Source organism: Ictalurus punctatus, chromosome 25 (genome assembly GCF_001660625.3).
Source record: "Ictalurus punctatus breed USDA103 chromosome 25, Coco_2.0, whole genome shotgun sequence".
Classification (NCBI taxonomy): domain Eukaryota; kingdom Metazoa; phylum Chordata; class Actinopteri; order Siluriformes; family Ictaluridae; genus Ictalurus; species Ictalurus punctatus.
In genome coordinates this window covers 16,726,268-16,750,788 of record NC_030440.2, presented here as the reverse complement: position 1 = coordinate 16,750,788, position 24,521 = coordinate 16,726,268, and the positions used below count along the sequence as shown (strand labels likewise).

Below are 24,521 nucleotides of genomic sequence, written 5' to 3'. Positions count from 1 at the left end.
TTTACACCACTTTTGGGGAAAGAAAAAAAAAAACGAAATGTAAAGTTTTCACCTGTTGACCTTGCTTGAGGTCGCCGAGGGGTTGCGTCACATCGCCACGTCACAGCTCCGGTTCGATCCTGTGCCCGGGTTCCTGTCTTTGTGGAGTTTCCACATGTTCCCGCGGTGTTCTCCAGTTTCCTTCCACCGCACTAAAACAAGCCATTAGGTGAACCGATGACTAAATTCTCCTCTCAGTTGCCTCTAGGTATGAATGAGTGCGTGTGTCTACGAATGGTGCCCTGTGCTGATTGGACGTCCCAATCCAGTCTTAAATCCAGTGCATCCTGGGATCCACTAGACCCTCGACCAGGATAAAACGCCTCCTGAGGATGAATGAATAAACGAACGATCGATTTCCTTTTTTTTTTTTTTAAGTCTAAAGAGTGTACAGACTCTTGCACATACTAAAGTGCCATATACAGCATAAAGCATGCCTTTCAAGATCGGAGCCCTTTTTGTTCAGCGATTGTGTGGATAACATTTACCCACAGAATATCACCGAAAAGCTTAAATTGCGACTAACGGACTATGAAATGAATGTTCGGTGTACCAGATGTACACATCATTTTTTATTTTGCTATCTAATACGGAAAACCAATTGAGGTCCATTATCAAGCTGCAAAGCGTCCTGAAGCATAGTCGCCTCCTATTGGTTAGATTTGAACACTAAATTAACCAATAATCACGCTGTTTTCCGATCGGCTGTATTGGGATTGTATTTTCACGTCACAACCCACAGCAATCCTCACTGTTCCACTGATCTTAAAGGTCGTTTTTATGAAAACACGCCAGAACAAATGTGCTTTGTGATCAGTGGTTAAGCAACTTAAAGGAAGGAATAAAACACTTTGGTGCACGCAGTTATAGGAAAATAAACAAACAATGATGGGATGTTGTGATGAAGCGGAGTTACTGTTACCACCCTGAAGTTGGTTATTTCCCAATAACAGAGCATCCCCGGAGTGTTTTATTCCTCTTATACCACAGCAGTTTGTCCAGAAGTACATTAAAAAAAAAATGTATTAAAGATTGTTCTTAATTGTTATATTTGTATCCATTTATAGTTACATTTAAAGGCATGGAATGTCCATGAAACAAGTTAGCTGCTGTAACGTAAGTGAGAACAGGAACTATCAACAGTTCTTCTGTTACCACGCTCTCTTTTTTTTTTTGTGCACGCTCTGGAAATTAAAACGACAAAATAAAAGCGGCGTGTGATGTTAATGAAGACTTTCCCGTGTCGGAAAACTTCACGTTACCACCAAATTAAGTTTATAGAGACGGAAAAGGAGATCAAAAGATAGCCGTAAAAACAAACGCACACAAACACGCGATCCAAGCGGAGAGGAAAATATTTCCAAACTGCCACAGGGTTCTGTAAAAGTGACTTTTATTTGTGATCGTGAAAGGACGACGGTAAAACCAAACTCCAAATAAAGGCCGTTAGTGTGACTATTTTCAAATAAGGGTGTACAAACTATTGCACTTCGCTGTATATTGTGTGTTGTGATTTGATATTTTCACCGAGCTTGAATGTGAATCATTAAATGTTATACATGATAAATCCGGACTGCTCATCCTGCATCGCTCTGTACACAAGCATCTACACTTACAGTTCCCTTCTCTTCGTTCCTCCTCTCTTCCCTTCAATCCTCCTCTCTTCCCTTCAATCCTCCTCTCTTCCCTTCAATCCTCCTCTCTTCTCTTCAATCCTCCTCTCTTCCCTTCAATCCTCCTCTCTTCCCTTCAATCCTCCTCTCTTCCCTTCAATCCTCCTCTCTTCCCTTCAATCCTCCTCTCTTCCCTTCAATCCTCCTCTCTTCCCTTCAATTCTCCTCTCTTCCCTTCAATCCTCCTCTCTTCAATCCTCCTCTCTTCCCTTCAATCCTCCTCTCTTCCCTTCAATCCTCCTCTCTTCCCTTCAATCCTCCTCTCTTCAATCCTCCTCTCTTCAATCCTCCTCTCTTCAATCCTCCTCTCTTCCCTTCAATCCTCCTATCTTCCCTTCAATTCTCCTCTCTTCAATCCTCCTCTCTTCCCTTCAATCCTCCTCTCTTCCCTTCAATCCTCCTCTCTTCAATCCTCCTCTCTTCCCTTCAATCCTCCTATCTTCCCTTCAATTCTCCTCTCTTCAATCCTCCTCTCTTCCCTTCAATCCTCCTCTCTTCCCTTCAATCCTCCTCTCTTCCCTTCAATCCTCTTCTGTTTAATCCTCCTCTTTTCCCTTCAATCCTCCTTTCTTCCCTTCAATCCTCCTCTCTTCTCTTCAATCCTCCTCTCTTCTCTTCAATCCTCCTCTCTTCAATCCTCCTCTCTTCCCTTCAATCCTCCTCTCTTCAATCCTCCTCTCTTCTCTTCAATCCTCCTCTCTTCTCTTCAATCCTCCTCTCTTCCCTTCAATCCTCCTCTCTTCAATCCTCCTCTCTTCAATGCTCCTGTCTTCTCTTCAATCCTCTTCTCTTCCCTTCAATCCTCTTGATTAATCCTCTTTTCCCTTCAATCCTCCTCTCTTCCCTTCAATTCCTTTCAGTCCTCCTCCCTTACCTTTAATCCTCCTCTTTTCTTTTCAATCCTTCTCTTTTCTCCTCTGTTCCCTTCCCCTTCCTTCCCTTCCCTTCAATCCTTCTTTCTCCTCCCTTCCCTTCAATCCTCCTCTTCCATCTCCTCCCCTTTTATCCTCCTCTCTTCTCTTCCCTTCAGTCTTTTCAACTGAAGATTAACTGAATTTGCAAAACTTATAACAACCACCAGTCTCAGTTTCAGCTCACGAACAGAGTACAGAAATGAAATTCAGGATGAGCAGCTGTAAACTCTATTATTAAAAAAATAAAAATAAACCCCACAGCTCCATCCATGTCAATCCTCCTTACGCTGATGTGTACATCTCATTCCCGATGTCTTCCTGCTTGCTTTCAGTCCCTGCAGAAGCTCAGGTGTACAGAGCAGGAGGCCGACGCGTTGCTCTCCGCTCTCTCCTCTCTGCAGGATAAAGCTCAGCATTTAGAATACAACCTGAGCGCAGAGACACGCCTCAAACTGGACCTGTTCTCGGCGCTGGGGGACGCTCGCAGACAGCTGGAGATAGCACAGGGTTAGTGACTCTCATGAAAACCTAAACGTTTCGAAGATTACCATCACGACTTCAATGAGTTTTAAAGAGAGATGTTTTAATTTAATCCTTCAGGATAAAATAATGAGACTGCTGTAAAATAAATAAAATAAATAAATTACAACCCACGAGCAAAATCTTTGATTTCCATCACATTGTAGGAGCTTAAATGGGTCACGGCATGTGAAGCCAAATTTTCCTTCATCTTTTGACATACTAAAAGGTCATTGTACCATTAAAACTTCCTGCAAGTTTCACAGTTTAGTACGTCCTCCTCAGTGCAAAAAGAGCCTTTATTTAACCAAAAACGGCTCGTTTGGATGTGGAGGGATTTGTGACGTCGTATGGGCAAAACATTTGCATACGACGGCCCCTACAACAAGACAACGACACCTACTTTTACATCATTGCACCGTTGGCCCCACCCACCGGCGCTCAAACAGTTCCACACGTCTTACGGCGGGAAGCGTTGATAATTAATTCATATGCAAAGCTGTTAACCAATCATAGCAGTGGGTGGTTACATTGAAGTCTTAAATGTAAAGGACACCATATATATATATATATATATATATATATATATATATATACACATACACACACACACACACACACACATGGTGTCCTTTACATTTAAGACTTCAATGTAATCAAACATGTCATGACTCCTTTAATAGGAACTGGCTTAATAGTCTCCATCACATTCCTATAGGTTTCCATTAGGTTATTATTAAATACCACCAGAACCCATTGGTAATAATAATAATAATAATAATAATAATCATTGGTAAATGATTACCAACTGGAAAAAAAAAAATGTAATGAGCCATCAGGAATCATTAGAAACAACACAATCCATTTAAATACCATTACAGACCACCGGAAAACCATTATAATCCATTAGATATCTGTAAATGGAAATCTGTCATTCCCTCACCACCTTCTCTACATTAATGAAATGATCTAGCGCACTGTTCTTTCAAATGAGTTTTTACCTCTGTTACAAAACACTGACACTGGAGACTCCTTCCATGAATGTTAAACAGCTCCTCACTACAGAAACGAAGCGCATGGATATAAACCTATGATTTCCTTTGTAGCCAAACTGCTAATTAATTACCACCTTCTGACCAATCATAATCGAGAAATCCATAGTGCTGTGGTTCCTGCTAACTATATAAAATGACAACAGTTCATATTGACAGTTCTTGGTCAAATTGGCACCGAATTGGAGTGCAAACGGTCATACTGGTCGAGCGCCATTTTGTGGGTGTGGTTTTTAAGGGAACGGCGTAAGGAGGAGCTGCACTAGCTTGCATTTGAATTTTTAAAAACAGCTAGCTTTAGCTACTTCGTCCAAACTCGATAGTTTCTACCTTTGATCATAACATAATCCGAATAGCTCTTCCTCACACCACTAACACACGAGCTGATGACACCTGCTTTTTTTTGGTCATCTTTCCTTAATCTGAGCCACCCATTGTGCCTGTTCCTCTGCAGTTAAACTCCTGAAGCAGGACCAGGAGATCAAGGAGATGAAACAGAAGATCACCGAGGTCATGGCCGTTTCTCCAGGCGTGTCCTACGTGGCTCCGCGCTCAACCGTTCCACAGTACCTCAAGTTCCTCAACTCGGAGCGCTACGTCCTGAACCCGCGAGGTCTCATGTACCAGTGTCTGAAGAAATAAACAATCACAGCGAAAGACACAAAAGGAAGGCTTTTTTTTCCCCCAGTTAAAAAGCTTCGGTTTGTCCCGACGATCCGAATAAAGGGGAACGCACTGTCGGGAGTTTCGCTGACCGGACCGAGAGCCGACGAGTTTACGGCTCTGAGCCAGAGGTTCTCCAGGACACAAAGCTGATTGTACGTCTGATTTGTGGTGCTACAGGAGTACACAAAGCAACACCGGCTAATTATTTTCAATCCTGAACTCCTCGTTAAATTACTTCTAATCTACAGCAGTGGCATTCGGACAAATTCCCCCCCCCCCCCCGCTGAGTCTCAGCTGGAGTCAGTGACTATTTTCATAAAAAATAAAAAAAATAAAAAAAAATAAAAAAAAGAATAAAAGGAAATCAGGCTCAATGGCTCATGTTGTGCCTCAATACAATATTCATACAATAAAAAGCCAATACCTAATGTCAGTAATGTGAATATAAAGTGCTTTGTACGGTTTTGTATTCCTTTTTACATTACACGCATTGTAAAGGAATTTGACTTCTTCTCAATTTGTACGTTTTCACGTCTTTGGACCTGTCGCCTTTTTACGTGTCGATGAGGTGTTTTTTATGAGATATTTATTTTTCTGCCTTGATGTAACCCCCCCCCCCCCCCCACCTAACCTGAAATAAGAGATACAGAATAATTGATGGTCTTGGTCTGCATGCTGATTTCTGAGTAATAAAAATACTCAGTTTTTGATGTTTAATTGTGCATTTGTGCAAGGGCTAATGTTTTCTTCCAAGATCTTTTGGAACAAGTAATAAAAAATAAATAAAAAAAAATATGTAAAAAATAAAATAAAAACCATTCTTCTCTCTCTTTCAAACCGCACGCCTTTCTGAAAGGCGACGACCGGAACGAATCGGGACGGCGATCGTAAATCGGCTGTATAAATTAAGGAAAGGTGCGTAAAAAAAAAAAGATTTAATACGCTAGCAAGGTGAATTGCCCCGACTCCGATACAGTCGAGTCCATAAGTACTTGGACAGCGGCACAATTTTCAGAATTTTAAACGAGCATCTCAAGGAAGGAAGGGGTTCCAGACCCCGACGAGTCACTGACTGCAAAGGATTCGCATCCGAGAATTAAAAATAATCCTTATACGTAAAATTAAGTTGGCGTGTCCAATTACTTTTGAGCCTGTGAACATTTCTAAACCGTTAATGCAATATTTTTTGATAAACCCCTTGAATACTTCAATCGCTTCTCGATTGCTTCATGTTAAATCCACCGGTGTACGGAGGCAAAGATCACACACAACGCGTCACTGTCCAAATACTTATGCACCCGGCTGTACGTCATCACCATTTTGATGATTAACGGAAGGCCTACTGCAGATTCTGTACAAAGCAGGTCACGTCAGTTGGAGGCTACTAAAACCAAGCATATCGGATCATAATAGATTCAGTGGTGTCGAATCGAATCAAATCGAATCGAAAACGTCCCATTAAAGCTGAGTAACGAATCGATTCATTTCAGCACCAAAATGATTCGGATGTGGTCCGATCCAACGTTCGGATAAACCGAAGCCTTGAAGACAGACAGGTTCCTCTGAGAAGCTGTTTTCACGTTTATTTCAGAGAGAAAGAGAGTGGTTGGAGAAGGAACGGATATTTATAGCTGCTAGAACGTAAACGGTGCATGTTTTTACATGGAACACGGCCATTTTGTTGGGATTTTCCAGCAAAGCGTGCACTCCGGGTCTCTCACTGGCTCGTCGATTTTCGGCTTTTGAACGTTTTCCCTTTTTCGCTTCAAAGCAGACCTAGGCTTGTAAATCGACGCACCACAGACTGTTTAAGAAGCGTTTTTTTCTCTTTACGCCTTTTTACTCATGCGATACTGTGTTTCAAATGACTCACAAGACAAGACTCAGAAACTTGAAGTGTCGCCTTTATCATCAAGAAATGGTGCGTTTTTTTTTTTTGTGGAAAAGATACAGAAACAAAACTGGGTTGTAAAAGCAGTTATCAGCTACTAGCTGTGTTTTTGTGTGAGTGTGTGTGTGTGTGTGTGTGTATATGATTGTTCCGAGAGAGAGAAAAGCGGAAAACTGGACATTACAATTGTTTCCAGATTTCTGCCACAGGATTATGATGTGCTTCTGAACAAAAGCGTCCCTTTTCTTCTGGGTGTTTTTGTAATCGTTAGTTTTCTGAAGAACTTCCATGGAAGATCAGTACATGCTCTTTAACCTGAATGAAACAGCACGAGGGGTTGTTTCCTAGCTGATCAAAACTCCACGAGATCACCTCTGGTTTACGTGATATACTTTCGTTAATGCCACGAAGTCTGACCTGATCGACTGATTGACTGACCAACCGATCAAACCTTGCTAGTCTGAATTTGATAATAACACTAAAAGGCGAGAAAGGATGCGACAAGCTCTTAACAGCTCTGAAACCAGATCCTTGTATTTGAACCGTTTTGACATTTTCACAGCAAATCCTGTTCAGAAGCCCAACACAATCACAACCCAAGTGTGTTGATATTCAGTATATATGTGTGAGTGTGAGAGTGTGAGTGTGAGAGTGTGCGTGCGCGCTGGGGAGGGGAAATGCTTTACAAGTGTGCAAACCAGCAGCAAGCTGGGTCTTTCCTTTACCCAAACACCAGCAACCACAGAGAAACATTTCTATTCAGTTCGTACAGATCTTCGTAACGTTCCCTTCAAACCTTCCTCTGGCTTTTAAAAAAAAAAAAAAAAAAAAAAAAAAGACAGACTCACTTTACCTTCAGAGGCGTGAAAAGCATGTTCTGCATCCGAGTGTTAGAGAAAGGTAGCGCGACGGACCTGTTCATCCGTGCACGCACATCGAAAGCAAAACGAGCGCTGGGAAAAGAAAAAAAAGAAAAAAAAAAAAAGAAAGCCCTCCTTTTCAAACCAGAATCAACTCTTCATCTGTAGAAGGCACATTTTTAACAAACCATCGTTTTTAAGATTAGTGAAAGTAGCGGGGGACGGGACGGGACGTACAACAACAACGATAAAACAATAACAAACGAGTGCCTTTTCCTCACACGCAAAAACACACACCCTGTTGGTAAAAAATAAAAATATACAGCAAAAATGAAAGGAATTCATACATTCACAAATAGTTGCTAAAACGCTGAGATTGAAACACGTCTGAACAACATTACGTATATAATGTAAATGATAAATAATCTGCTAGACCCCCCCCCCCCCCCCCCCCCCCCCGAAAAAAAAAAAAAACAACACGACAGCCCCACCCTTTCACAGTATTTGCTTAAATGAATTTTGCATTTAACCACAGTTAATTCTGTATAATTGTAATAAAAATGCTCTAGTAAATTTCTAGATCTTTCCTTTAAAGCGCCGGCAATCGCGGTGGAGCGCATATTACCGCGCAGTAAAGCCCTTGCAACAGAATAAACACCTAATCATATCTTTGGGATGCATCTGCCACAGGGTTACGAAGAAATCTACTACCAATAGGAGATGCCGAACGGTGGCTTGATGATGCCGTTGTTTCGTTTTCTGACCTTTTCAAGCAGATATAAAGTTAAAGAAACAAACTTAAACCATTGCACCTTTAAAAGCTCGAACGATAACCACCAGGTCACGCGGTGCGTCGTGAGAACTTGCCAAAGCCGTAAACGACGGGTTCCTTCTCGTTTAAAGAGCGGGACGCGAGACCGAATCGTAAGCGCGCTTCTTTTAAAAAAAAACAACAACAACAAAAAAAAAAAAACACTATAAAGGGCTTGTTCTGATGATAAACAAAAACAAACAAACAAAACCTGAACCATGACCCATTCCATGTAGATACTGGAAGTAATAATAAAAAATAAAAAAAACTAAATAAAATAAAAAGAACACAGCTTGTAATACTGACATGAACAATAACTGTTTCTCAGAGAAGCAGGTGGCTACACAGAGAGAAATAAACGTACACAGACGTCAGGCAAAGGTTTCTGCCACCTAGAGCGGCGTGAAGAACAACAGAAACGCAGGAATCGTCTTGTGAGCGCAGGTCGGGGTTCTTCTGATCCAGTCTCCGCGAGAGAGAAAAAAAAAAAAAAAAAAAAAAAAAGGGAAGACAAAAAAAAAAAAAAAAACACAGCTTCCACCCAGTCTTTCGAGCGATCAAGCGCTACAGTCCTGTCCCGTGTGTGAGGATGAGGCGCGGCGGAGAACACAGGCACCCGTCTCCAGCTCTCTGCTACGAGGAAACAGTGACAGGATTCAGGGAGCCGTTACGGCTGTAGAACTTCGAGAAGGCCTCCTCCAGCACGGTGGCGAGACGCGGCTGATCGCCCTGCGCGACACAGACAACGGATATTCAATTCAATTCTATTCGATTTGTGTGGCGCGTTTAACAACGGACGTCGTCTCGAAGCAACTTTGCAGAAACAAACACAGGATGGAGATTTTAAGCGTGTGAATTTATCTCTATTGAGCGAGACGGTGGAGACGGTGGTGAGGAAAAACTCCCTGAGATGATATGAGGAAGAAACCTTGAGAGGAACCGGACTCAGAAGGGAACCCGTCCTCATCTGGGGAACGACGGATAGTGTGAGAGTAAAAGAAAGTTCGTTATGGTTTAATATGAAGTCTGTTTGTTGAACTAGTCCACTAAAGGAGACCCGAGTGCAGAACTGCACGTGGACACGCAGGTACAAAGAGTGACAGGGAGTGGTGATGAGGAGGAAAATGGAAGCCTAGCACTGATCAGGAATGGTCGTTGAGAAGTTAACTATAGACCGTTCTCTCGACGACGAGTAGCATTCCAGTCTCCACTTGTGAACAATGTTTAGGTACTGAAATACAGGAGTGGCGGCAAATACAAACTGTCTATATGCGGGATATCTCAGATTAAGGTAAGCAGTAAATACCTAGCTACATTCTTGGTCAGCTAATATATTTATATATATTAGCTGATATATATATATATATATATATATATATATATATAAAAAATAAAGATTTTTTTTTTTTTAATAAACCTGCGTTGTGTTTGCAATTGTTTGATATCTGTAAGAGCAGAGCATTTTTGTGATTTTTTTTTTTCAAAAGATCGAAAGCTTAAACGATAAAGAAAGTTTTTCACAGCCTTCTTTGCTCATATTTACCAAGGGCGCCAACATTAATGGAGGGCGCTGTACATCTTTGCAGTCCACTTACCAACACAGTAGGACGAACGAGCACGTGTATGTCCGATCCATACATTCGTACACGAATGCTTACACAATCATTTCGCCAGGTGTCAGATAACTAGCACAAATGATTTAGCTCTCGGTCCGGATTGGACTGTCCTTCGCCATTCATTTTGAAAGACCAAAGACACCACAATCCCTGCTTCTTGTCTTCTACAGACTCATGGGACCGAGCCACGGGTCAAAGTTCACCTAGATGAAGTTGGCGCAAAGCAAAAGTGCGACTTTAACGTGATTTGGCTTTTCTGCTAGGAGATTTTTTTTTGCGTTTGGTCCATCTACTGAAAGAGAGCGTGGTTTTCGGGTTTCTCCCACATCACCATAGAGAGGGGTAAAAAAAAATAAATCATTTTTTAAATCATAAACTGTACACTCTGGCACCTCTCCAGTTACAGTAGCTTCACTGAACCATTTAATATCCTCCATAGATCGTGTGAAATGGCTTTACAGGACGCAACAGAGACGCCGATCGAAAGATCGAAGACACGGACGAGGAGAAGGTGATATGAAAGTAATGAACGAAAATAAGAGAGGGAACAGCATGAGTGCGAGAGCTGGGCAGATGGTATGGCATCAGCTTTCACACGAGAGCCAAGTTGGACAGATGACTACGCTCAGCCAATTAGCGAGGATTATTTTATTACCAATAATGCTCCGATATGCTGCGCCAGGACGTGTCGTTCTGCACGTTTCTCTGAAATTTACTGCACTACACACCGTGCTACTACCATTCACTCTGTAATGACACGAATACGCTCACGTTTATATTATAATGAAAAAGTATTTACCATCTCAGACATGATATATTCTTACCATCATGCCCCCCCCATGAGGGATTAATAAAAACGGATCGATATCGTGCATCTGTCCAGCAGGCTGGAGGAATACCAAAAGCACTGCTTTACAAATCTACACTAAAGCACCTAAAATTTAATATCCCAAGCCTGATTATTCAGGGGTTTTATTTATTTATTTATTTGAAACAGACTCGCTAGCATGCGATCACAAGCTATTCTAATGACACAATGTTTATATAAAAGCCACGACGCAAATATTTACATGAAATCGGATATTGGGATTTGCGTCAGAGGACGGGAAAAACCCGACGGCGCTGAAGCACCTACCTCGCTGATGAAGCCGAGCTGGACCAGCTCCACCGCCAGCTCCTGCACGTTCTCATCTGCGCACACACAGAGTCATAAACGAAGCAGCATGAGCTTTAATACAAGATGTAATTCGTAGTTCTGTTTAAAAACCTAGAGAAATATGGGTTGAGCATTTTTCAGCTGGATTAAAAGCATTACTCCCTATTAAATCGCTTCATCATTTGTGGCAGCAATTCTTATTGTATAATTATTTAAACTAAAATTGACGGGTTTTGTTTTGGTTTTTTTTCCCCTCCGTAACGGATAAAGATGGAATGAAATGAAAACTCCAAGGCGGCAGGGTTTACAAACCCCGCTGTGGGGCACCGTATATGCAAAACTCCACGTACTTACTTGGTGCCAAATCACAACTCAAATGCCTGTTCAGCTTATCCTCCAGCTTGAGCAGTAAGGTCAACTGTTTAGGAAGAAGAAACATATTAGGACTTTGTCTGAACCGTGAACTATATCTGTGTGTGTCGGGGCGGGGGGGCGGAGCCTCACATGATGTTTCGCTCCTTCCTCCACAGGCTCAATGTTGCAGTGCATCTGAAGCACCTTGAAGAAAAGAGAACAACCTGATCAACACAGCAAAAGAGCAGGACACAAAGGCACCATTTTGACGTAATCTACGCCTACCTGCCATGCTATTCATCGAGCTGCGATTCATACGAGACTGGCGTTTAGATCGACATTCCACGACAGTAGTGGAAACCGTGCACGTATTTGTTCCCATGGAGTACCCTGACGTCAGAACGTGTGATGCTCAAACTGTTAAACGGTTAGTTCACCCAAAAATTTCAATTCCCTCATCGATTACTCACGCGCACGTCGTTCCAAAACCCGGAACACGAACGGAGACATTTTTAATACAGTGCAGCGCTCCCGGAGCAGAGGAAGAGGGACGCTCTACGCAAACCGAGTCGCTTAGAACGATCTTTGGAACGAAGATGTCTGAGGATTTCGACGTAGCGGAGGACGTGAATTTCTCTCGCGAACGCGCGTCTGAGATCTATGCGGAAGAGAAGATATTTCGTGAATAAAGACTTCATTTAAAATTCTTTGCGCGCACAAAGCGTTCGTATCGCTTCATAAAATTGGGATTAAACCGCTGGAGTCGACATGGATTACTTTTACGACGCATTTATGAACTCGAAAGTTTTGGTTGCTTGGACTATAAGCGGAGGGACGGAAATCTCCCGGGTTTCATTAAAAACGTCTCCGTTCGTCTTCCGGAGTTGAACGGAAGTCTTACGGGGTTGGAACGTCTAATCCCTTCAACCACACTCAGTCTCTTCTTTTCGTCTCGTTCTATCTGTAATTTTAACCTCAGTCTGGAGAGTCGACAGGGTGAAAATATCACCACCGACACCTCACGTAAGTGGCACAACTCTCATGTTACATACGATCGAGAGCAGGAACGAGGCGGGTAGAAACTGGATATCGGCTCGGCACCGAGTCCGAGTTTCCGTCTACGGTGTTGAGTGAACGAGGAACGGAAAGGCGCTCAAACGTCTTCCTCGTATAACTTTGCAAATCACCGGCGATACAAACCGGCTCAGGAGTGTTCGTGACGCCGTGGACATCGTCAAACCCTAAACCTGCACCACGGCTTTGTGTTGCTCACCTTCCTGGTCTCCAGTTCGGCAGGTTCTGGCGTGGGTGTTTTCACAGAGGGCGGGACGATGGGGGATTTCACTGCCTCTTGCTGGGGCTGTTGTGGGTAAGGCACGCCAAACGCCGTCAACGGATAGATCCCGTTCCTACACGCGGACAAATACGCCTGACTTTAGCTTACAGCGGTAAAGAGAGCGATCGATGGCAAGTTGCTGTAGTATAAAACACTTCAGGACATGCTGTTCTTAGTAAGGAATCAACTTCAGGGTGTTAACAGTAACTCCGCCCCCGTCGTTAATTACTTTCCTGTTAACAACGTGTTTTATCTCTTTTAGTTCTCACCTCACATCTTCCAGGAACTTGTCAAGCTCAAGTGCTGGAAACTGGGACAACCTGAAAGAGCAGAGATATATACACGTTATATTTACTCAACACACACACACACACACACACACACACACACACACACAACACTGATCTAGTAAACTTGTTTGTGTGTTTCATCTTTCTGCACAGATTCACATCCTCATTCCATGCTGCTTGCTCGACACTCACTTCAGCTGCACTTCCTTCATCTCCATGATCACCCGATTGGGGTCCATGTTCTTAGTCATTTCCTCCAAAGCGTTTTCAGGGATCATGTCTACAACACAAAGCAGATTCACTCACATCACGTGCCGATTTGTGTTAAAGCCCAATGCACAAACACCCCAGGACAGAGGATTTACTAAAACGCCACCCTGTTAAACAGTCCCCAGTGCTACAAAAACAAAAGCCGCGGCATTTCCTGTTCGGCTCTATTTTAAAAAAAAAAAAAAAAGTCTCATCGCACACGGCGGGTTTGTCGAGAAGACGGGACTCACGCTGGTGGCTGACGATGCAGTGTGCCGCCAGGAGCTTCAGCTGAGGCACCTCGAACAGCGCCTGGTGGAAAAGCAGCTCTCTAGCTGTGGGCCTCTTACTGGGGTCTATCTCCAGACACTTCTGAATAAACTCCTGCAGATTCGCACACAAAATCAACAGCTTACACACACTGTAGAGCTTATAAACTAGCATTCGATACTCCGCTAATAAAGGCAGAATTTCCTGCTACATATCGAACCATTTACCCTGCATGCCGGAGAGCTTGTGATGCTCTTTCTGAAGGAAGGTCGATTTAAAAAAAACGAGCTTTTCTGATGCCAGATCTCTTACTTAACATAAACAACAGATGTCAGGAATGCATGACTGAATGAATGGACGGACGGATGGATGGATGGATGACTCACTCTCTGCAGGGGGTCCTCCAAGGACTGGATGGCACTGTTAATGGCTTCTGGCGACACGTACGACGACTCGCCGTTACTAATCTCCAGCACCGCCATCTACGAACAGAGAGATTGAAAATGAAAACGTCTGACTGGAGCGAGATTTCCCAGGAAGTGAAACGCAAACGTCACGGACTCGCCGCTCACCTCTAAGGCGCACATCCCGAAGGAATAAATGTCCACGGCTGTGGTCACGCTAGCAACCACTGGATGTAGGGAAGAGAAATGTTTAAAATGAGACATTTACAGGATAACAACTAAATCCATGCTCATGTGTTCAAGCAATTAAGTGTGACGGGGGAAAAAATAAATAAATAAATAAATAAATTTGTCCGTTACCTCCGTATTCAGGTGCAAAGAAATGCAAGCTCTTCTGTTCCTCGCGACATGTTTTAACGTGATTATTAATGGTGTCCGGAGCGACTGCGAAGATACACAGAGAATCACAACATTAACAGAACACTTCAGAACCGCTTCATATTTGCTACGTCAGTCGTTATAAACTCGTTTGCTTTATCGTTACGCCACAGCGCTGTTGAACCCTCCGATCTGTTTCGTCATTAAGTGTCGAATAATTTTCTGCTCTCTGTAATCCAAATCGCAAGTTTATATCAAGGCGCCCGTTCCAACGCGCAACCGTCTCTATAGTAACGCTTTACAGCGGTGCACCGCGTGATCGAAGAATAGTAATAACAGATTTATTTAACAAAGAAGATTGGATACCGTCCTGTACTGATACTGTTTATTTAACGTGTATGGAAGGAGTCTCCGGCGTCAATGCTTTGTGACGGTCAGAAATGAACAACAAAAAAAAATTCTCGCTAACGTCGCAAGCTGCGTTTTTCTTATTAACGTCGACAGGGAAGAAGAGATGTCACGGAAGGAACTGCCGTTTATGGCTGCTACAACGTAAGTGACGACAGGAAGTAACATGTCTCGTGGACGTTCTACGACGTTAAACGCAACTATAAACGTTTAATAAATGTACATTTATAAGCGTTGGGAAAATGCTTTGGTATAAGAATAATAAAACCTATCAGGAAGTGTTGTTATACGAGGGAAGAAAAATAAATAAATAAAAAATCAACGGGGTGGAAACAGTCATTTTTTCACTGATTATTTCCCTCAAATAGCACGACGCAGTCTTATATGTCGTACTTGTGGTTGGTTTTCGGTCGCTTGATGTCCTGGCTGTGAATAAAGCGCTCGAATCACTTTGACTAACCGCTTTCTCGTGTATATAAATAAACGTGTGAGAATTCGATCGTTTGACTTGCGTATAACCGGGTTCGCAGCTTACCGCGTCTGACGAGCAGGAAACGCAGACGCGTCTCCGAAGCTCTTTCAACTTCACCGAGACTGAAAATGTGCCTTTTTTTTAGGCCGCAAACTAAGAACCCTTGTACTAGAGCGAGCGGCGGCCCACCTGAGCCGATCTTGATGAGGCCGTTGTGCTGTATGAAGATGGTGTCACAGGTCAGGTTCCCGTGGATGATGGCGGGTTCACATGAATGCAGATAACTGAAGGACCAATAAGGGAAAAAAAGTTAAGAAGTGCACACTAAAGAGAAATAACATCATCATCACATGGAGAAAGAAATGGTGTGTGGTATTATTGCATTTTTTTATTAAACATATTAGCGTTTAGACCGTTTTTAAACACGGCACGAATATAGATTCGACTAACTGGATATTCTTTAACGTGTCAGACGTGCCCCTGATCATTCAGTCCTTTATGTGAAATCATATACGAGCTAATCAGTTAGTCACTACTAGCAAAAACGGAGCACTTCAGAGAGTTAAGAGAGGAAAGAAATGCAAGGGTTAATAACTGACCTTAAAGCAGATAATATCTGCGTACACCACCGTTTCCACGCCTGACGGTAAGAGGAAAAAGTACATTTGTCTTGAACACATCTTCACTTTCATCTGGCAGAGTAATGTTTAAAAAAAAAAAAAAAAAAAAACCATTCATACCTTTTCATTCATAGTCTTGTGATTTTTCTTGGTCTTTTTCAGAAACTGCTTCAGACTCCCTGAGGACATGTACTCCGTTATAAAAATAACCTGACGGGAAAGAACGAGAAGTCGTTTCAGGTTAAACGGCAACATAAAATAATACAAAAAAAAAAAAAACCACCACATGAATCTCTTAGAAATATTCAGAAGGTTTTCCCACTCTACTAAACTTATAGATACGCGTTTTATCCCACAGCGCTGCTGAATCCCGATTGGTTTCTGTAACATCGACCGGTTTATAAGACAACGTCGTTACAGAAAAATCTCAGGTTTACGGTAACGCACTCGCTCGGATACGTGATGGTTTCTATAGCGACGGGGACTTGTATGGCGGATGGCTCGACATAACCTAGGCCTAATAATACATGTATCCCTGTCGATATGTAGTTTTCCGTCAGTCAGAGATAACGCTGTAGCTTTAAGTCTTCGGGACAGAGGAGTTCATGCTTTCTTTACGTTCTCTATGTAACATGACGTCGTTTTGTCGTATTTACTTCAAGGGAAAGAGGGGAGAGAAAAAAAGAAGCTAGTGAGGGAATCACTGTTTAAGAAATCGTCCATTAATACATTTTAAAACTTTTCCAAATGGTAAGAGAAATAAAACACTTCTGACATGCTGTTAAAGGAAAATAATCAACTTCAGGGTGAGAACGGTAATTCCACTTCGTCACACCACCCTGCCGTGGATTACTGTTCAATAACGAGGCACCGGTTTCATTCAAATGAAGGGCAGAGAAACCACACTGGAACGCTTTGAATACTGAGCCAGATAACACGGAGTGAAATCGCTTTCATTTCACGCCACTCTTCTGGCCCGTGCCATTATTTTACAGGTTGTCCGAAACGTCACAAACCAACGTCGAGCAAAACCCGCTGAGAAAGTAGCATGAACATGTAGCGTAGCTTTCCGGACACCCTCTATATCAATTTCTCACTACACGTGCTAAAGCTTTTGTCTCGTTGCCCCAAAGCAAACATTTACACATTTAGTATCAAAACTATAACGCTGTATTCTCACGTACAGCTTAGACGTGACAATTTACGAGCACTACAAGCCAAAATTGGGCTCTGAGCACATCAGATCTCAGATCTCACCGACTTCTGAAACGAAGCACATAATGGACTGTAACAACCTGCTTTTAAACAAAACTTAGGCAAATCCAGGTGTACGCCGGGTCACTTACCCTGGCTCTGTTCTCCTTCACGTCGGCCCAGTACTTGTGGAACTTCACGATATTCAAATGCTCCAGCTGAATCAGGTTATCGAAAACCGCTCTCACTTTTTCCTGGAATACAAGAAATGGCTTCGTTACCGAAAAACCGGGATCGACGGCGCGCGTCGATCGGGGCCGCCGACGAGTCCGTGAATACCATCAAATGTTTTCTTCGCGTGCCAGAAATGCAAAACTCTACAAAAAGGCATGCAGTTTAAGCAAAAGTTAGAATTTAGCTGACTGTAAAATTAGGGTTGGTGTCTCTTTAAGAAGACACAAATTAACAGTAAAGCCTCACGCACCGCAAATGTATGTTCAGTACTTAATTAAAGCCCTGCTCAAAAATAGAAACCGACTATGTGGAGCGTGGAGAGATAACAAGCACGGGGTGTGAAGAAAAAGCTAGAAAGTTCTACGACTTTGTCTTGTTCGCCTACAGATCCATCCAAGTTCACCTTGTTAGTACATGACCTAGTAGTCACGGTGCATCTATTTGTGAAGGTTTAAAAACCCTCGAGGCAAAACGGTGGTGCAGGTTGCATGCTCTCAATACGTGTCCCCAAAAAAAATAACAATTTTCAGCGAGACGTGCCAGAACAGGAGCACCGTCATGTTGCATGTGCATAGCTGAGAACATTTTTTTTTAATTTTTTTTTTTATAATAAAGATCTACTACATTCCAGCAGCCAGATTTACTCACGATCCAAAACTCGTGAGCTTATCCGGCAGCGGTAGAGCATTTCCTACATTCCAGTCCAACGGGTCGTTTTATTGTGTCATTAAAAGTGCAGGATGTGCTTCTGCTAAGAGGAGCGCAGTGTGTGCACAGAGCATGGACAGATGGCTGAACGCATGAACTGAATTTAATTGAAGCTTTACTAAAGGGAGTAAACTGTACCGAAAACAAAAACGATCTGCGCAGAGAAAAGGCGGTGAGATTTAGGACAGGAGTCCAGAGGGAACGGGTTGCGAAATTCTTTTGGGGAACTAGACAGCCAGACAAAAAAAAAAAAAAAAGAAAAATAGAAAAAAAAAAAAAGAAAGCATAATCACATAATAGACAATGGTGCCTTTTAACATGTATTTTGAATAAATAAATAAGTCAATGGTACAGTAAACGTCCGATCATACACACAAACGGCCGACAATTAAAAGGTGCAGCAAGTCTAAATTTTACAAATAATGCTGAACATTATGTAGAAATTATTTTTAAAAATAATACTTTAAGCCATTGTCTCAGAACAAGTGTATTATGTAGATGTATAAACAAACGAGGCTGGAAACCTGCCTTCTGTTCCAGGATGGTTGTTTGTATTCAAATTTCCATCCTGCCTGTCATTGTATAGACACGCCCCTTTTATATGAACACCCCTTCATGTCCTCGTCAATCATCATGCTATCGAGTGGTCGAATATATCTGAGCGATGCCCTTGTTAACGCTGACTCTAGCTGCACCGCTATGAGTTTTGGGGGGCGGAGCTTTGTGTACATGGATGGAAATAGGAGTGGGCTCAATGACTTAAATAAACGGTTATGAGAACTTCAGAGTTAATGTCATGTCTCCACACCCTATATTTGAGTTCTGTAATGAATCTTATGTTCGATGCGGACATATCCGCGTGTTTCCCTGATGATTCAGTCGTACCTCCTGCAGTTTGAAGTTCTTCCTTTCGGAGAACATGACCTCGTTCCACACCACCTCCACACCCTCTTCTGTGTCCATGGCCAGGTAGGCGTTGTCGATGCCTGGAACATTTCGCTGGTTGACCTGGTAAATAAATGTAAGAATTTGTTCAATCATGTTTACTTGCAGTTTATTCTATTATTGCGCTATTATATTTATTGCATTAGAAGAAAGAAAAAAAAAAAAAAAAAGCAGTCACGCTATGGTACCTCCTCTCTGCGTTTCTGCCAGCGTCCACACGGGCTCTCTTCCAGGATCTCGGACTCGTCTTCGCTCTCCTCTTCTTCGTCTTCGGTCGCCGTCGTAGGTGCCGGTGGAGCCTGCGTTACCGTGGACACCGGGGAAGACACAGACGAGACGCCTTGACCGGTCGGAGCGGCGGCCGCTGCCTCGGACTTCGCCTCCATGGTGGAGGTCGGAGCGGGAGCTTGTTTTGCTTCTCCTTCAGACATCACTGATGGATAACCAGCGGCTCTGTGAACGAGCTCGGCTTGCAAAAACAAAAAAAAAACCAGGTCGGGATTGCTCGCACCACGAGGGTGGGAGACAAATAACTGCAAAGCAGAGGGAATTAAAGACAAACGTGTCAGACTGCATGTTGGTAATTAATTAAAGGAACACTTCGGCAGTTTTTCAGCGTAATCTCTATCGAATGTGTCAGTAGTGAACCATAACAGAGACGAGTTTAATGAGAAAAGAGCAACAAAAAAAAAAAACCTGTCTGCTTTTTTTTTTTTTTTAAATTTTAGGATGCTTTTATAAATTCCCCCGTCAAGGGTTTTTGTAAAAAGCTCTAAACTTGTATAATTCATCCTGTTTTACAGACCGTACTGCTTCTGAAGAGAATTGCTGGTCGTTATATAATTTCTATAGTGACAGTTCATTACCAGGAGACGAGTGCGGAAGCTGCTCGCAGTATTAAAGCCTAACGAAGACGAAAGAAGGCTTCGTCAGTGATGAAGCCTGGAGTTAAAGCGTTTCCGTTAAGCGTGCCGCTACAGGACAGTTTTCTCCATAACGTGAAAAACTTGCATTTATTAACTTCAGGAAAGAGGAAGCAAAAATAGAGGCTGGTGAGGGCAGGACTGGTAATAAAATGTAACTCTAAACAGATAAAAAAAAAATTAGGATGTGTCGTTCATTAACCTCTGAGCTTACAGAGGTTCGCGCCTCTCTCGTTCAGTGGACGAGTGTTTGAGTCAGTGAATTATTTCGGTCAAGACTGATTCGCTCATCTCTTGTTCAGTGAATCATCAACAGATTCACCGCTGTCTTGTTCAAAGAATCAGTGAATCATTTCAGTTGTAACAGATTCACTCGACTCTTGTTCAATGAATCGATAAATCATTTTGCTTGTAACAGATTTGCTCCTCCTCTCGCTTAGTGGATCGTTGCTTGAGTCGGTGAGCCATTTCGGTCAAGACTGATTCGCTGCTCTTGTTCAGTGAATCATTTCAGTTGTAACAGATTTGCACCTCCCTTGTTCAATAAATCAGTGAATCATTATGGTCAAGACTGCTATTTGCTCCTCTGTCATTCAACAGAGCAGCGTTCAATTCACTGGATCTTTCTGGTTAAGACTGAGCATCTTCCCGCTCTCGTTCAATAGATCAGTGTCTGATTCAGTGATTTAAACAAGCCAAGGGTCTGCGCTGGGGATTTTCAGTATTTCAGTGCAGGCAATAGGAGGCTGTGTTGGGGTGGGTGTGAAAAGATTTTTTTTTTTTTTCTAAACACAGGCATAGGGATGAAACGGTTACCGGTTTCATGATAAAACTCCCTGACGGTTAGGATCACATTTAATTATCGTGACTTCACTAAAGTGGTAAATGCTGTCCACACACACCCAGCATGAGTCTGACGCAGGCGCAGCATGCAATGTTGTTTATGAGTGTAAATTAAAAACCGAATGCGTCTGCTCAATTCAGCACGAGTCGAATAAGTCAGAGTCGCAGCACAGATCAGCAGGAGTTAGATTCAATTTATCATGTGATAAGGGCGTGGCGATCTGGCCGACGGCAAGAGCGAGGCGATCCGGCCGACGGCAAGAGCGAGGCGATCCGGCCGACGGCAAGAGCGAGGCGATCCGGCCGACGGCAAGAGCGAGGCGATCCGGCCGACGGCAAGAGCGAGGCGAAAAAAAAAAAGCAAAGCGACAGTGGGGGCAGTGCCGCGGTGGGCAAGTGATGTGGCCAAATCGGTGTGCGGTCGCATAACGCCAACTATCACAGCAAGCCTAGTGACAACCATCCATCATTTTATAGTCAAATATAAAACCTGTTTAAATGATTTCAATGTGTGCTTGAGTACTTCTGTACATTTTCAGCACATTTTAACAATACCGTGGTAATACTGATAACCGTGATGGTTTGGGTCACGATAATCGTGATGTGAAATGTTCATACTGTTACATCTCTACACAGACATGCACGCAGGTTATAAAATAATGACTACTGGCTATTTTTAGATTGCTCAGGAGGCGGTGTGATCGTCCTGGACGAACTGTACGCCGAACAAAAAAATCCTCGAACTGATCGTTCGACTCGACAGACTCGCATCAAACACCGCCCACGACGTCACGTTCACACAGTCGTTTCCTTAAAGTGCCAATAAACGGGGGTTTAAAATGCGGTCTGCAAGGTTTAGGTCACTGTTTGGCACAAAGTAATTTACCTCCTTAATCTCTTCAACTATTTTTCCCGCACTCGTATTAAAGCATAAATATTCATTACAGTACACAGGGGCAGTAGAGCACTTTCAGTACCGGGCGTGTCGATAAGAACCATGAAGCACAGAAAGGAGGGGATTCTTCTGTGAGCGTCTCGGTAAAACTAATCACCGTTCATCTTCCAGAGAAACGCAGAAGGGGTTTAAACTCATGCCTGCAGAAGAAGTCGAGCTGCTTTACTGGTCGAACTCGTTCCTCTCGCCTGCGTTAGCGAACTGTTCCAGTCCTGCTGAGCTGCTCCACTTCACATCTTTGTGCTCTCCCTGCTCTCACACATCCGCCTCACGCTGCAGCTCATGGCCAGTACCATGATTACACTATGAGCTCATTCGGATGTGTTAAAAGAGTGTGCATGTGTTTGGGGGAAGGGGTGTCCCCCCCCCCCCCCCAAAAAAAAAGTGCTAGGAACAGCAATTCCAACTAGATTTGAATTAGACTTCAACAAAGAGCCTAGCGATAAATCGAGCGACTTTTTGAGCAGACGGTTGTAATCACAGGTGTGTGTTAATTAATGTCCTCGCACTTACACGTTATCGTTTCTATAGTAACAGCTCGCTCACTCTGTGGTTTGTACGGTGGACACTACTACTACTACTACTACTACTACTAATAACAATAATAAGATTTATTTTAAAAAAATTATATTTAACAAAAGGGGAAAAACACGTATAACTGAAGTTTTTATAACAGTTTTGGAAGGAGTCTCCAGTGTCAGCGCTTTGTGACTACGTTTTCAATCAGGGAGAGAAAAAGAAAGGCAGTCTGGTAAGGGATTATCTTGTTTACAGCTGCTGTAAGGCTACAAGGCAAGTGAGCGAGAACAGGAACTAATTTTTTTCACAGATGATCAACACCAGTAAACGTAGCAATAAACGGAAAAAAGCGCACATCAATTTAAAACCGCTGCAAGTCACCGGTCGCTCAGCTATGAAGTCGCGAGTAGGTGTTCCTACTACAGGTCGCCATAGTAACATTTATCAGTGGGTGGTGAAACCAAGTCGCTCCACATTTGCATAACGTCAAAATTTTCTCAACTTCGTTGCGTCACCGGACACACCCACGTCTAGTCTCTCAGGCCGCATTTACACTACATGGTTCAAGTGACCCAATTCCGTTTTTTCCCTCCCATATCGGACAGACCGGACAGTGCCCCGTCGGACAGATCGGATAGTCTCCCGTCGGACAGATCATATAGTCCCCCGTCAATGCGAGTCGTACGTGGGTGAAAAAGCGATGGCGACATCAACTCATGGTTGTGGACACCAACCGCGTAAACACAACTCTCACCAAGGCCTCTCTTCTTCTTTTCCTCCGCCTGAAGACGAAGCGATGTTTCGCTCACCTTTAAATACGGTCCAGAAAGTCAAACCTTGTATTATATTTTCCTCTGCGCCCATCGCAAATTTCGCCGTTTTTACTTCCTTTTCCGCCTAAACCTTTCCAGTGACGTCTAATTCGGGTTGTTTCACGACATCGGATATGGGTCGGTTTTTAAAAGAAGACGTAAGTGGGTCGTCGGATCTAGTCAACAAACTGGAATCGGGCATCAAGAGCTGCGGTGCAAACGCAGTGCTAAGAGTCCCATTGAAGAAGAAGGAAAAAAAAACATTGTACATGCGAATGGTACCTCTACTATCTCTGTCAGAGCATCGTATGATGGTGATCAATTTTCCTTCCTACACGTCAAAAAAATCATGCAAATGAGACAATCGGTATGCAAATTAGGAGTGTGACGTCACCGAGCGACTTTTCAGGTAGTGAAGAGAGTTGTGGGGGGGGGGGACTGAAGAGGAAAACTACTGCAGACTAGATGTTTGTTTTGGTAGACAGGCTAATTGATCATGTGCTGGACATTTCAAATAATAATAATAATAATAATAATAATAATAAAAGTCAATCTCTGCATCAGGTAATAAAGTGTTTAGAAGGCTTTACTCACCTTGTTCAGCCGGAGATGTGCGGTGTCGCCAGCTTCGCCGCAAAATCAGCGTCCAAATGTTATCCCTAGTACATCCACTTACACAAACTCAATGTTGTGCAAAAAAATAATAAATAATAAATAAAAAGCGGAAAGCGGCGTCTGTGCAGAGCTAAAGGGGCGTGATGGAGCAAGCTAGTTATGCTAGCAACACTGACTCGGTTCTTTTTAAACCACCAAACTCAGACAACTGAACTCCAAGAATGTTCTTATTTAAAATATACCCGATAATTAGTCAAACTAATGACAATAAACTGAGGTTATTGGGGGTTATTTTTAAACCCCGAGCTGAAGCTAGTACAACCTGCTAAGCTCTCGAGAACTAGGCTAAGCTAGCTGTTTAACCGACAGCGTCTTTGTCTAAAACAAACACCAAACTGACAATTCGACAAGATGTACAGCGTCTTAAAAACAACTGACGACTGTACGCTTCTTGTTTTTAAATGATCGCTTAAGTCGAGATGAACATTTCGCCGAACGCTACATATAAATGGCGACACACACAACACACACACACACATATATACAGAAGCGACACCTTCCACCGTACTACTACCGTCCGGAAACGTAGTCACCGCCGCGGTTTTCCCACCCGTATTCCACGAATATCCCCGCCTGCTCTGCTATGATTGGTAAACCATTTGAGAATACGAATTAGCAGCCAATCGTAGTGCAGAGCACGAACACGGATTGGTGTAACCTGCCAATCATGACTCGGGGGAGAGATCTCATTCGAATATGGGTAGGGAAAAAAAATAACGAGTCGGTGCTGATGCT

General features: G+C 43.0%; 2 protein-coding genes across 3 annotated transcripts in view; one reads left to right on the top strand and one right to left on the bottom strand.

The window, feature by feature from the left end:
- The window catches only part of si:dkey-12h9.6 (macoilin-1), an 18,249-nt gene extending 12,927 nt beyond the window's left edge, over positions 1-5,322 (top strand). The window contains exons 10-11 of the mRNA XM_017456633.3: positions 2,959-3,133; positions 4,652-5,322. Coding sequence (XP_017312122.1) covers positions 2,959-3,133; positions 4,652-4,839 — 363 coding nt within the window. The 3' untranslated portion in view covers positions 4,840-5,322. The remainder of the gene's footprint in view (positions 1-2,958; positions 3,134-4,651) is intronic.
- A 3,235-nt stretch (positions 5,323-8,557) lies between these two features.
- On the bottom strand, positions 8,558-24,301 carry nrbp1 (nuclear receptor binding protein 1). 2 transcript variants are annotated; one of them, XM_017456634.3, is made up of 18 exons: positions 23,706-24,301; positions 19,248-19,592; positions 19,000-19,122; positions 17,325-17,426; positions 16,099-16,188; positions 15,958-15,998; positions 15,548-15,642; positions 14,461-14,544; positions 14,269-14,327; positions 14,083-14,178; positions 13,678-13,810; positions 13,370-13,457; positions 13,157-13,207; positions 12,825-12,960; positions 11,702-11,755; positions 11,552-11,615; positions 11,177-11,232; positions 8,558-9,154 (listed from the first exon to the last, which is right to left on the bottom strand). In XM_017456634.3, exons 2-18 carry the CDS (start codon positions 19,488-19,490, stop codon positions 9,059-9,061), a joined length of 1,611 nt encoding a protein of 536 aa, XP_017312123.1. In that variant the 5' UTR covers positions 19,491-19,592; positions 23,706-24,301; the 3' UTR covers positions 8,558-9,058. The 2 variants fall into 2 exon arrangements, with proteins under 2 accessions (XP_017312123.1, XP_017312124.1); XM_017456635.3 differs by having other exon boundaries at positions 19,248-19,528.
- Between the last annotated feature and the right edge of the window lie 220 nt (positions 24,302-24,521).

Bases quoted from the DNA above. Each gene is read 5' to 3' on its own strand.
- nrbp1 (XM_017456634.3), bottom strand. From the start codon at position 19,490: ATGTCTGAAGGAGAAGCAAAACAAGCTCCCGCTCCGACCTCCACCATG. The intron at 19,123-19,247 runs GTACCATAGCGT...TTTATTTACCAG, and splicing joins GGCAGAAACGCAGAGAGGAG to GTCAACCAGCGAAATGTTCC. The intron at 14,545-15,547 runs GTGGGCCGCCGC...GTATCTTCGCAG, and splicing joins CCTCATCAAGATCGGCTCAG to TCGCTCCGGACACCATTAAT.